The sequence below is a fragment of the Lepisosteus oculatus genome, chromosome 8, assembly GCF_040954835.1.
Source record: "Lepisosteus oculatus isolate fLepOcu1 chromosome 8, fLepOcu1.hap2, whole genome shotgun sequence".
NCBI lineage: Eukaryota > Metazoa > Chordata > Actinopteri > Semionotiformes > Lepisosteidae > Lepisosteus > Lepisosteus oculatus.
In genome coordinates, this window is record NC_090703.1 from 14,410,935 (window position 1) to 14,423,943 (window position 13,009).

The following is a 13,009-nucleotide window of genomic DNA, read 5'->3' on the forward strand; positions in this document are numbered from 1 at the left end:
AAGCGACAAACTGTCTGCAATTTACACATAATCCTTCATGCCCTTTGAAATTCACTGCATTGCTTGGTATCAGTGTTCAATTCATACACCTTGGAGCACACAAAAAAAGCAACTTTCTTTGAAGGAATGATGTTTTGCCTGAAGAAACATACAAAAAAAAAACAAAGAATTAGTGACTTGTACAATTATTTTCATGCATTCATACTTTAATATCCTTACATAATTGTGTATGATCTTGGTGTTATGCAGAAGTGGACATGTCTTCTAGAACACTGACTGCTTGGATTTTTACAGTTCTTTACTGTTGTGCTGCTCGTTTCTGGATGAGATTTACAATTCAGAGGTACCAACCCAATATTATTCCCACTCCTTGTCCTGGAAACCTTTAATAAACTCAATAATAATAGGACTGATTTTAACTATTTGGCTGTTTTCAGCTTTCAACATGTTGGAGCTTGCCTTTTAACAATTGCATTTTTTACAATTCCAAGTGTTTGAGCAGGAAAAAAAAACTTGCAACTGTTTCAATCAAGGAAATTAGCTCCATTAAGACTTAAATTAAGCTCAGCTGGGGTGAAAAGCAGCAGGCATGTACCGTGGGCCTCCACAATCACGATAGGGAACCTCTGATTTAAATCATAATCTAGTTTTAACCACACGAATGCATCAAAGATTTTAAAACGAGAGGAAGTATGCAAGAGGAAAGCGTAGGCAATTAGAGCGACACAAAGTATACTGTATGTAGCTTTGAACTACAGTACAAGTCCAGAGATATAACTCAAGACTTCCTCAAACGCATGAACTATAATAATCCTGGAGTGCTATACACAATATACACCTGCTATACAACATCAAATTTTGGAAAAACAAATATTTTAATATTAATCTATCAACCCATAAATCACCGATATTATATATTATCTATATTGCAAATACACGTTGTTAACTGCGTTCTGATTGTTCACATCAGGAGCAAAGTTCAAATTTGTTTTCCGAGCCTTGCATTTCCAACTCAACTGAATTTTAAAAAAAATCAAATATGCGTTTCTCACTAATCCTTGTGAGAAAAAAAGAAGATTTAAAAATACCAAAATCACAACAGCTACTACTGACAGAAATTTCTACCCAAGCGAGAATGTCGCTTGCACTTCTTTACTACAGACTACAGTACGCCAGTCGCCTGTTTCACCAGCAGGACCGCTTCTCCTATGTATTTTCACAATACTAACTCTTCCAGGCTCTACCCAATGAGCTGCAGCGTTGTTGTTGCCAAAGGGTGATTCAACTTGACCGCGGGAAGCAAAAACGTTTTTTTTCTTTTTGCAGAGGTCATACGTGCAAGTATAGATTTTGTGCGAAACTGTAGAATTGTAGCTTGGTACGTTTTTCCGTTTTTTTAGGTGCGAAAAGTAAACCGTGAATTTAGGCTTGACAGCCTGTTCACCGCTTTACTTTTGGAAACGGGTGCCCTGCGTAAACAGGAAGAGAGAAACGGATTGCAGACGTTAGCTAGAACTACATTTTAAGCGCCTTTAAATTAGCCTGTCCACATTTAATGAAAGGACCATAAGTTATTTGAAAACTAGGATTAAATATTTTTAAATGCATGTCGGAAGAAGCGAACCCGTAAAGCCTTTGATAACGAGTGGTTTTTCTAGTGTGTTACTTTGAAACGGATAGTGGGGTGATCAGTCATTAAAAAAACAATCACAATACATTTTAGCAAATGGCAAATGAAAGCATTATACATGTATCAGGTAGCTGGTGAAAGACAGTACCTCTGAGGTTAAGTCAAACACAGAACTGTTTACCAGTGCGGTACTTACTATTTTTAAGGCGTGAAACCATGAAGCTGTCTCGAGCTGAATACAATGAGATAGCGAGGTTTATGGAGAAACTCCGACCCACACGCCAGTGTATGAGGATGCTTAAGGAAAAGTTTCCCAGGTAAGGCTGTCACCTGAGTGACATTAAATTAAAGTACCTTACCCATTCTTCTTGTTTACTCAGAACAGGCAAATTATCCAATCGATTTAACATCCAATGCAAACATGCTTAAGCGAACGTATTAAGTAGTGTTTTTAGGATTGTCTGTTGGTGTGATTTCTGTTCAACTTTGCATAGAAGATACGAAATAATTCGCGGCGGTGTTTTGTTAAAGTTGCGTGAACACGGAGTTTAGACATAAGGGAATAGACCCCTGTTTGGGAAAATCACCTGTTGATTCTGGGGCGATATGTATCGCCGGCAAACTATATGCCTGATGAATGCTGTGTGGCGCTACGCTTTTGTTTCGGCGCCACGAATAAGAGCAGATGTTCGGTCTCCTGGATTACAGCCCATTTTTATAAAATAGGTAGCCTGTTGAGATTCCCGGAAGTGAGGTTACTCTATTACTTTTTTATTACTCGGTGAAGGGCAGCCCCTCCACACTGTCTCGCTCATAAAGGATTTTTTATTTTGGCCAGATTATTCCATTGCTGTGATGCCCTTTCACTTTTTAGATAAGGACAAAACTATGGGTAACTGGATAGTAACAATGGTTTTCTGACAAAGAAACTACAAGGTCTGCCCTTGCCAAATATTTCCTCAAGAAGGATTTTGGCTGGTCTAAGCCAGTGGTCATTTCTAAACAAGTGACAGAAGTTTTGTGGAATGTTTTGCAAAAACACCCGCAACCCATGCATTACAATGAAGGAGTGTCAGAGTCGAAGCTCTGCCGTTGGCACACCTCATCGCACAGGTGAGGGCTGTCCTCAGCTGATCCCTGTAATAGCACCTGTGTAAACCCATTTCCTACAGTAGGTCTCTTCTCTTGGATTCTGGACTACTGCTTGGGCTGCAGTCACACGAACCAGGACTGTTGTTCTTGTCTGTGCCCTGCTACCTTGCATATGCAAATGGCTGCACTATGAAGTGGGTTTAAATGGTAAGAACAACATCCAAAAATAAATGTAATGTAATTGTAAGCATCCCTATTTACCAAATATGGAGGGTTAGGAATTTCCCTATTTCTAAATAAGAACGCTAACGCTTAGAAAGGAAAGCTTTCTGAGCACTTTTAAACACCTGCTTACTGTAGCTTTACCATCTCCCCTGCCCTTCAGAAACACGCATATGCAAACATCTCCTTTTTTCACATTTGAAAACACTTGAATGCTTAGTTCTTCTTTCACAGTAGTTCACAATCTGTTTGCAAAACAATGGTAAAGAGTTGTTGATTCCACAACAAATTCTCCAGACAAGTTAGTCTTAAGCTAAAAAAAATAAAAAACAAGAAAAGGAGGCAATACAATTCTTTCCTTCTCAAATAGAATAAAAATGCAATAATAGCAAAGAAAAAACAATAATATCCCGCCCCACCAACATGTCATCCTTTTATTGAACATGACAGTTCTGATTCCTTAAAGGTTACTGAGAAACAGCAGAACTGAGTGTTCTCTAGCTCCATTGTGCTATATATAATCTTGCTTAGAATAAGGTAAGCCTTCAGGGAAAATACTCTAGGTACTGTACATTACTGTAAGAATTTCAAGGAGACTGTGCACCAGATAATATAGCTTTTCTTACTTTGAATTTATTTGCTGTTTGTCTTTGCTTGTGTAGCCTAAAATCCTGATTGATGAGTGAATGTAATTTAAAGAGGATGCTTTCCAAGAAAAGATTAAATTTATGAAAATAGTAGGAGAGCTTTATAAAAAGACTCATAGGAATTGCTATACATACCTGTGCCTTGCAGTGGCTTCAAGACTGTCCTCACGATTTAAGAAAAAGTCATTCCTTTTTTCTGGAAGGTAGTGATAAGGGGCAACTGAGCAGTGCAGTGGATACTGTGCAGGACCTGTAACTGGAAGGATGTGGTTCAAATCCTAGTGACTGTTGATCAGGGTGCTTCACTTAATTCTTCCAATACCCAGTTGCAGAAATGGGTACAAATGTATGGATTAAATTGTCAGCCTCCTACATAATAAAAGATAAAATTAAGAGCATATCTGAATACAAGTAATGTTTTATGTAATATGATCATTAAAAGGAGAGTAGGGGTGCATTCCAGGAATGTTATATTTGTGTAAAATACAAAATACTGTGTTATTAATATTGTTCATATCATCTCAAGATCTCGAGCCTGATTTCTGAAATATTTCTTCACTTTAAACATATACATTTCTGTTTTCAAATCGCCTCTGGGTGAATCATCCTAGGAGTGAACAAACTACCAACAAAAACATGGTTGACATAATCATGAATTATAAGAGATAAATAATATGTACTGTACCATTTTGTGTTGCTTACCAGCAGTCATTATATTTTTACCCTAGAAATATACCTTAATCAGAGGAATGTTTTTTTTATATTGTTGCTGAACAAAGTAGCCTTCCATTTGAAATTATATGATCACATCAACATTCTAGTGAATGCTGAAATTATGAGCTTGCCGAGCACTAACGTTTAGTTATTCAGTCAGTATATTCTCCTTTTCTATTGCTGTTAACTTCTGAAAACGAGATTTAAACAAAATCCCATTTTAGGACTGACAGACGGAGCTGCTTCACTGTTTTCACAGCCTGCAAAATATATTCTGGATGTCCGATCAGCTCAGAGGACTCTAGAGGTTTAGAGATTGGAATGGCAGGAAATCACGCTTTCAAGACATAACGTATTGACTAGGCCATCCATCATTTGTTAGCATGCGCTGAAACACCGAGTTTCTGCACAGGAGCCCGTGATTTAGTAAATACTTTGGAGATGAATAGAGCTTACACACAAGGGAAGCTATCGCTGTCCTTCAGCAGCCTTAGACACAGAATCCTGCTGAGAGGGCTGGCCGACAGTAGCTCATCAGTAACCGGTCTGTCACAGCTGGTGGTGCCCACCGACCATTTCCTACTATATTAAATGCATCTTTAATATCTGCTTGAGTAGATTTAATGAAAGAAAATTCTGTTTCAAAACACTAACCACTGTTTCCTCAAGTGTTTTAGTAGCTATCTTGCAAGAGCCACGAAGAAAGGAACAGCTGAATAAAGGGGTGTAAATAATTTTACATCAGTATTAGGGTACATGACCCCATATAAATACTATAGCGGATCAGTGTCACATTGGATTCAGGCTAGTTTTTATTTTGTACAATTATTAGGTATAATATAATTATGGCACCCACATACATATGTCATTTTCAGTTTAGGAATTGATAGGTGTTTTACCTCTAATCACGCATATACCAGACACAGGCCTGAACAGCATGCTATGCTGGTGAACCACCAAGGTGCACAGTAAAGAGAGTAATCTGCTTTAATATACATCAAACTAGCCACATGGTGGGTCTTGTGCAGCAGGCAGAAATATTCATCACATTTTTCTCATTCCTAACACAAGAACCAAAAAGGCTTTTATGTGTGGAACTACATGTGGAGAATTTTTATATATACTCTGGTGTGTTATTTTCTTCTTAGCAAAAATAAAAGTCAAATGATGAAGATGTGTACTAGATATTTCTTTCCTTTGATGTTAGCAAAAATGGAGAAAAAAACATTTAAACTGGTTATGATAACATAAGAATATTTTCTCAAGCATATATGAAAATAGATTGCTTATTCAAAGTTGTCTTGGCTCAGAATAAATGCAGCTTCAATTCCTGTGGCTGAAACATTTGTGCTTTTCATATTTTCAATGAATTGTGCCAAAATGCAGATCAATTAATTAAAGCGAGGAAACGGCAGAAAAAAAAATGCACTTGGTCCAGACCAGTAGATAGATATAGAACTGAGTTCTTGCAAAACGCCAGTCATCTGTTTATTTGTGAATATGACAGGGATGTGAGGTTTCTCATCTGTGACGTGCACGTAACACAGATGTTGGGGAGTCATCTGTCAGCTATGCCTCTCCTACAGAGTTTGAGTTCTAAAGGGAAAAGAATTTGACACAGTGCTGTCACTTTTACCCTTTCACAATTGAATAACATGCAAATATTGCACCTCCCGCTTAGCAGTAGTGTCCTGTCTAGTGTCTGTGCTTGCTACAATGGAAACAGAATGGGTGTATCTAGGCCAGTAGGATGTGACACAAGTCTCATAGTATTGGACATTAGAATTGGAAATTGTCTGCTCCTAAGATTGTGCATGGCTCCCAGTTCACTGGGGAGAAAGTCCCTCAGGTTTTTGTCCCCAGAGAGGCCTCTTTGGCCTTTCCTTGCCCTATGAATGAATTTGGATGTAATGATTACGTTCTCTTTAAAAACTGCATTCAGTTCATTTTGCATACATCCCCCGAGTAAAAACTGGCAGATGCTTTTGTCTTGGAAGTGTTTAAAAGGAAAGTGTGAGAGCAGGAGCAAGATATAGCCGTGCTCCACTGCATGGTCCCAGAACATTTTGGAAATAGCTAATGTGCAGTTTTCATCAGTGCTTAGGCGGGGCACAATATGGTGCCTGTGGCACACTGGGGAATATGAATGTTGATTAAGCATGCTCTCAGGCTTTGAAATTCAGAAGTAGTGTCAGAATAATGGATGTTGAGCAAATGTCAAGCATTTGTTAATTTCTCTGTTATTTGGGGTTTATCTACCATGATCAGTGGAATAAACTAGTGCTTTTCTGTTGTGGCATGTGCCATTGATATGGTGATTAGCTGGCAGGAGATACTTTGTTTTTGATGGTAATATTGTAACTGTGTATAATTTGGGACCACTCCACAATTATTCATTCGGTTATGGTGTTAATTTTATATTACATGCTATTTAATCTGAAAAAGCTGTATTAACTGTTAACTTGCTTCCAATCTCATTTGGTGTAGCATAAACTGATGATCCACACTTTGAACAGAAAAAGTAAACTGGTACACTCGGAAACAGGTATGGCCTGTAATGTTTAATTTCCTGATATATTTTCATTGATCTGCCACCCAATTGAATTGATTTGGGTAGTTTTGTTGTGAACATTAAATGAATTATTGTCTTGCATGTGTTTATTATAATATTGTTGTGTTATACCTCGTGCCTGGTATAAATTGGGTTTGGATCTAATATGTATTTAAATTACCAAGGATTTTGGTGTGAAGATAATGGATTATAGCCAGTTATCTTTTACATATCAGGGGAAGAAGCATATAGTGATTTTTTAAAATGGTATTGTAACTTATTAAATTCCAATGTCCTTCACATTCTCTCTATTCATAGAAGACAATTTTATAATTTAATATTTAACATATTTTTCATCCTTATTAATGAAAATTAATGTTATTTTTAAGTGTACTTTATATTTTGTTCTGTAGTGTCAAACAATTCTAGGTATTGAAGATGTGGCATGCCTGGTACTTCAAACATGAGTCTTGTACTTTCTGCAAAGGCCTTCATACATTTATAATTTTATTTTTCAGCCAATCAGTCATTAGGAAGTGCATTATGTAACAACCATTAGAACTATAGAGTTAATATTCAGGCTATTAATGTTTGATTTTGTTTATTAGTTTTCTTTAAGGACCTTCTTAAATGTGGTCAAAAATCAACCCATAGTTTGTCTTAAATATAATCCTAATAAAATCCTGTTTTTAATGGATATATTGGTTGGTTTTTGTTTACAACCAATCTTTTGTTCATGGTATATGATTAAGAAAACAATACATGCAAATTGCTTGAAGAATTTAAGACGTGTGCAGATCTGGAAGATCATCTCAGTACTGATCTACTACAGTTTCATTAAGAATTCTGGATTTGCACATTCCTTAAGTTAGATTGTGGTTAAATGATTTTCAAACTTTTTTATTTTCCTGTTAAAAATAAAACAAATTAAAGGGTTAGATGGTTCTCAGCTCAAAAGGGGAGAAGGCAGTCATTTGTTACCAGTTATTTAAATTAAAAGTATTAATTGGGAAAAAAATCTTTAAACTTTGGACATTACAGCCTTTAAGTATAGGTATTATATTTAGCTGCAAATGGATTGATTTATACTGTAAATATGTATTAGATTGATGATGCAATGGTTCACAGACCAGTATACACTGTTAGTACTAGGCTACTTTGCCAGTGTACAGTAGATCATTTTATGCCTTAAGGGGTTTCTCATTATAGACATGAGATGGATTGTTCATACTGCATGCATATTCAAATCATGGTCTTGTTTGAGTGAAAAACACCCAGTTGTGATAAACCACTGACCAGATTTTGTACGAAGGCAAGCCATCTTCTTGGAGATGGAGAAGAGTAAAGTATTTGCCTTTTGACCACCACTGGATATGAGTATTATTATAATAGTTTGTGATGCTAATTGGGATTAAATTCCTTAGGTGATTAATTGCTAGCATGGTAATTTCAAAAGCAATTTTCTTGCTCAATGTGTCTTTAAAATAAAATGACTATTTTAAAATGGGTTTTATTTTTAAGTAAAATCATCAGTTTTTTTACACGATGTTTTTGTTTTGTGATCTGCGGGCATAAAGCAGTATATTGCGTCTGAAAAATACAGATTCGAAATTTGCTAAATGTGCTGTACAGCTAACAGATGCCTTTGTCTTGGCAAGTACCATTTTTGACAAAATGTGTCACTTATTTGTGCAGCATCATTCCATTTGGTTTTCGTAAGATAGTCCTCCCTCATTGACTGTCTTGATTTTGATGCAAATATCATATCAATGATAATTGTTTTGTTGGAAATCAAGATCGTTCTGAAAGCATTTCAGGTAACCCCTCAGAGCAATATACAGTAGGATCATTTCTTTATTATTAGCAAGCTTAATGATTGCATTTAAGAAAGCACAGTGTGTTTTTGTTTGGCGTACAAACATTTATGGTTTACAACAGTTTTTCTAGCTACATTAATTTTTTTTTCCATTCACCATATATTTTGTGTCACATTATGGTGCAACTAGCCACACATTTCTATAATAGTTTCCAATATATTGTGTATATTGTATGCTGTTTTTTTCAGGGGAGAATCGAATTGAGACCTCTCAAGTGTATATCTCATGTAAATTGCTTCAGTAATACACTGTAGCTATGCTCACAGATATAGCCTCTAGATTGTAAAACTTAATAGCAAGTGTGTTCTTGCTTATGTGATCATTGCTGGAACAGTTGCAAAGCTGTCAGGTGTGTTTGTGGTAAGCTAATGGCTGCACTGTTCTACGTAGTTTGGGATACTGCAACATTAAGCCCAGACCTGGATGAATCTGAGCAGCAAGAATGGTCATGAATGAAGAACCTGATGCTGTGTTTGGAAACTTAGATTTAAGGATTTAAAAAATATGTAACTTTCACTGCCATGAAATAGGAAGATGAGTGTGGAACATGGTTACTTTTATCAGCAGTGTGTTATGGTTACTAAGTTTGGGGGGGGGGGGGGGAATTGTTTTGCTTCATCAGTGGAATGCACCAAAACAATGCAATAAATGTTATGTATTGGCAAGGAGGCTTGAAGGGGATCCTACATCTCTTTTTGCCAGTGAAAAAACGTGCCCGCTAAGCATCTTGTAAATGAAGTAGATTGAGAACCCAGCAAGCAGTGATGATCAGAATACTCCAGGAACAAACAGCCCACTCAGGAATGCACAAAGCTTTACAGTAGATATTCAAATAAATACAGAAACTGAGGGAAGGTGGAAGCAGCCACATCATGAATGAAAACATCTAGTAAATAAAAGCCAAACAAATAAGCACATATATAAATAAGCTGCAAAAATAATTAATAAAATCAATCATATTATAATGAATGTGAAAACATTAGTGTAAACTTGGGTAGCTATGCTAAGGATTATTGTCTAGGGAGCAGTTCTTGTACTGGAATCAATTGCAGAAAAGAATGAAACCTATGAAATAAAGTACTACAGACATGCTTGGGGGCGGAAAGGAGCTGGCCAGTTGTTCTCATCACATTTAGCATAAGAAACATATCAAAATTGTCATATAGTTATGTTGAGAGGGAAAAGGGAAAGTGTTTTACATGCCATTCTGAGGGCAGTCTGTATCTTTCATTAGCCATTTTCCATTACGATTAGGTTAGACTAAATAATCATTTGGTTTATTTTCTTTATAATGTTGTTGAAATACAGGATTCATTTAAAAAACTAAATTTACCTGGGAAGAAATGACTCAAGGCAGCAAACTAGTTTTGTGCCAACAAACTAGGATACATTAAGTGACTTTGTTTTACTTTTAAATAATCACTTTTTTTTAGCATAATCGCTTAGTTAGAGGGAAATACATAGTCTGTGGGCTGAATCCCCAGTTATTGTACTCCTGAAGGATCTTCCAAAAATGGCATTTTCCTTAAATTGCTTTATCCCTTTGACCTCTTGAAAAGGGTTCTCTGTGGACCCAGCTTTCCTGGATATTTAAAAACAGACTCACTGTGTTTAAAATCTGTACCTGTCCCCAGAGTGTTTTCTTCATCAAACTATTGTGATATTTTCCTTATGCAAGGAATACATTCATTTTTTCTTCATTGTAATAGAATTTTTCCTACATTAAAGTAGTCACAAAATTGGAAGAAACAAGATCTCTTTTTTGCATTAAAGTGAAAGCATAAAACAAATTACTTTATTACAACCTTTCATTAAAAAGTTTCAGGTATTGTCTGTGCCCTTGTATCAGCATAAATACAGGTGTTTTTTTAATATTTAAGTGCAACGACATTACTTCTTAACCATTCAGTCATTATTATTTTGTCTGTGATAGAATATGCTGAGAAAACAGATGTTTCGTATATTGTAACATTAGCATGTGTAATTAGACAGATTTGCATAGACTGGAAATTTTACCAAAGCTCTTCTAGTGAATTGGAACTCTTATTTTGGGTTTATAGTGTTGTTTAAAAAAGACAGGACACGCGTAACGTTTTTACATTCACTGCACTGTGTAGAATGTTTCTGTTCTGTTGGTGTCTCAGTATCTGGGCATTTGTCTGTGTTTAGAGACAGTTTTACCTATTTTTCATTCCTGCCATGCATTTAATGGCTAAACTGTAATATCTGCCATAATTTCACACTCAAAATTAAAATCGAATGCAAAATTCTTTTAAAACAATGTTTATATTACAATTTAAATAATAGTTGTTGACTATATGCACATTTAATATTGGCTATATTATTTCTGAAGAAAGACTGATTTATCCACAGTGGTATGGTTTAGGCTCAAGACATGAGGAATATTCTAAACATTATGGTACTTTGCCTATTTTTGTTCATTGTGACCTTAATAGAATGCTGTTATCAAAATGCTGACGTTATAACTTCAGTTTTGCAAAACTTCAAAGTCATTAGTAAAAATTTGATATGCCTCAGTTAGCTCTATGCCCTGAAGAGCCTAGTTACGCACCACTTTCTACATATAACTCTTCCAAATGCTAACTACTGTCGCAGCATATGATGCACATGTCATTAGCCAGGTGGCTTTCATTAAGTAAATTACTGCTATTTTTTATAATTAATTATTTGTAAATAGGAGATTTAAAAAATAATTAATAGCTTCTTGATACCTTTGAAAGACTCATACCTGTAATTAATTAGAGACGCTATGTAGTCTTAATGGTGCTGTACCTTCAGTGGTGTTCTGCCATCATCTAGTACTTTGTTTATAACTGAGGTGTTTAAATATAGCATTTGTATTCTGGACATGTGACCTTTTAAGTGATCTTAGCCTGTGTTACAATACTGTGTGCAACATTTCAATATGGGCAATTACATTTATGTGCACACTGTGACAAAGAAAGCGATACCCTTACATTTTTCTCTTTTTTGCTTCTTTTTACTGATCCTCCTCAGCAGCAGCATATGTATAGAACAGTTTTAACCAGAATCAAAGCATGGATTGTGTTGATGGCTAAGGTTGCCACACAAGGGTTTCTAGCTTACCCTTGCTGAGTGGAGTCTGCAGAGTATGAAAGGTTACCGGAGAGAGAGACCCCAAAGCATGAGGCAGATCAGAGGGATCATAGTGTCAGGAAAATTACATCACCGAATACCTTTAACCTCCTAATTCTTGTGGAGCTGTGTAAAACCAGAGGAATGGAAGGATGATTATTCCCTATATTTACTTAGCAAGGCGTGAAATAACAAGGCTTTATCTGCCAGTTTATTTGCTTATTCAATCAGGGAGGCAGGTCGCTTAAGGCAGTGGATACTATTGACTATACTAAGCAAATGGAGAAGTTGAATCCAGATGATAGTCCAGAAGATATAGTAGACTGGACAGATAAACTATCATACCTTTCCAGGGAAATGCTATATACTGTATTATGTACAGTATGTATTAAAACATTGATTAATTTGTAGTTTAATTTTTCCACATGCAGTATATGTATATGTATAGAATGTACTGTGTACATGTACTGTATATGTATAGAATTCATTATGCATTAAATATTTTAAAACCTCAGAATATTGAACGTTTTCGATAAAATGTTACATTGAAATCGAACGTGTAACCCCTTGTAAGTAAACTGTCATAGGCCCAAGACCATGTAATGTATTTCAAAGAATAGGAAAATGTGGGCTGTGTTATGCTACTGTAGAAACTACTGGGAGATCAAACTTCAATTGTAATGCATTGTAAATTGTTCCACATTTTACTATGAATTGAATACAGCACACCCCAGAGACCACAGGTTGGATTTACATTAATGTAAAGACTGCAATAACTTACTGTTAATGTCTAACTTATTCAATGGAAAGAGACATTATACAAGTCAGCAGTGGTATAGCAAAAGAGAGCTAAAATACTGACATGCACAATAAAACATTGTGAAATCCTTTCTAATGCAAGTTGTAGATGTATCCACATTTTGTGTGTGTTTATCCACCACTTTATTTTTTTTAAACCTACTGTATTATGTATCAAAAGGGAATATTGTTTAATTCCCCATGGGCCATCAAAAACTAAAGATATCCCAGGTTTTGTGCTCATAGCATAGAAGCTAGTAGCATAGAAGACTCACTTCTCAACTCATACTCCTTTGTTCAAACACAGATATGTTTTCATAGGTATTGGGAAGAGTGGCCTCTTTTCACTTTAACAAGTTAA

The 13,009-nt window shown here is 35.9% G+C and overlaps 1 protein-coding gene across 2 annotated transcripts in view; it reads left to right on the forward strand.

Annotated features, from left to right (window-relative positions):
- The first annotated feature begins 1,259 nt into the window (after window positions 1-1,259).
- Window positions 1,260-13,009, forward strand: part of cdin1 (CDAN1 interacting nuclease 1) — a 70,222-nt gene continuing 58,472 nt past the window's right edge. The window contains exons 1-2 of one of the 2 annotated variants that reach the window (XM_015350679.2): window positions 1,260-1,378; window positions 1,837-1,947. In XM_015350679.2, coding sequence (XP_015206165.1) covers window positions 1,847-1,947 — 101 coding nt within the window. In that variant the 5' untranslated portion in view covers window positions 1,260-1,378; window positions 1,837-1,846. Of the gene's footprint in view, window positions 1,948-13,009 lie in introns of both variants that reach the window. The other variant, XM_006632497.3, reaches the window with a different exon arrangement.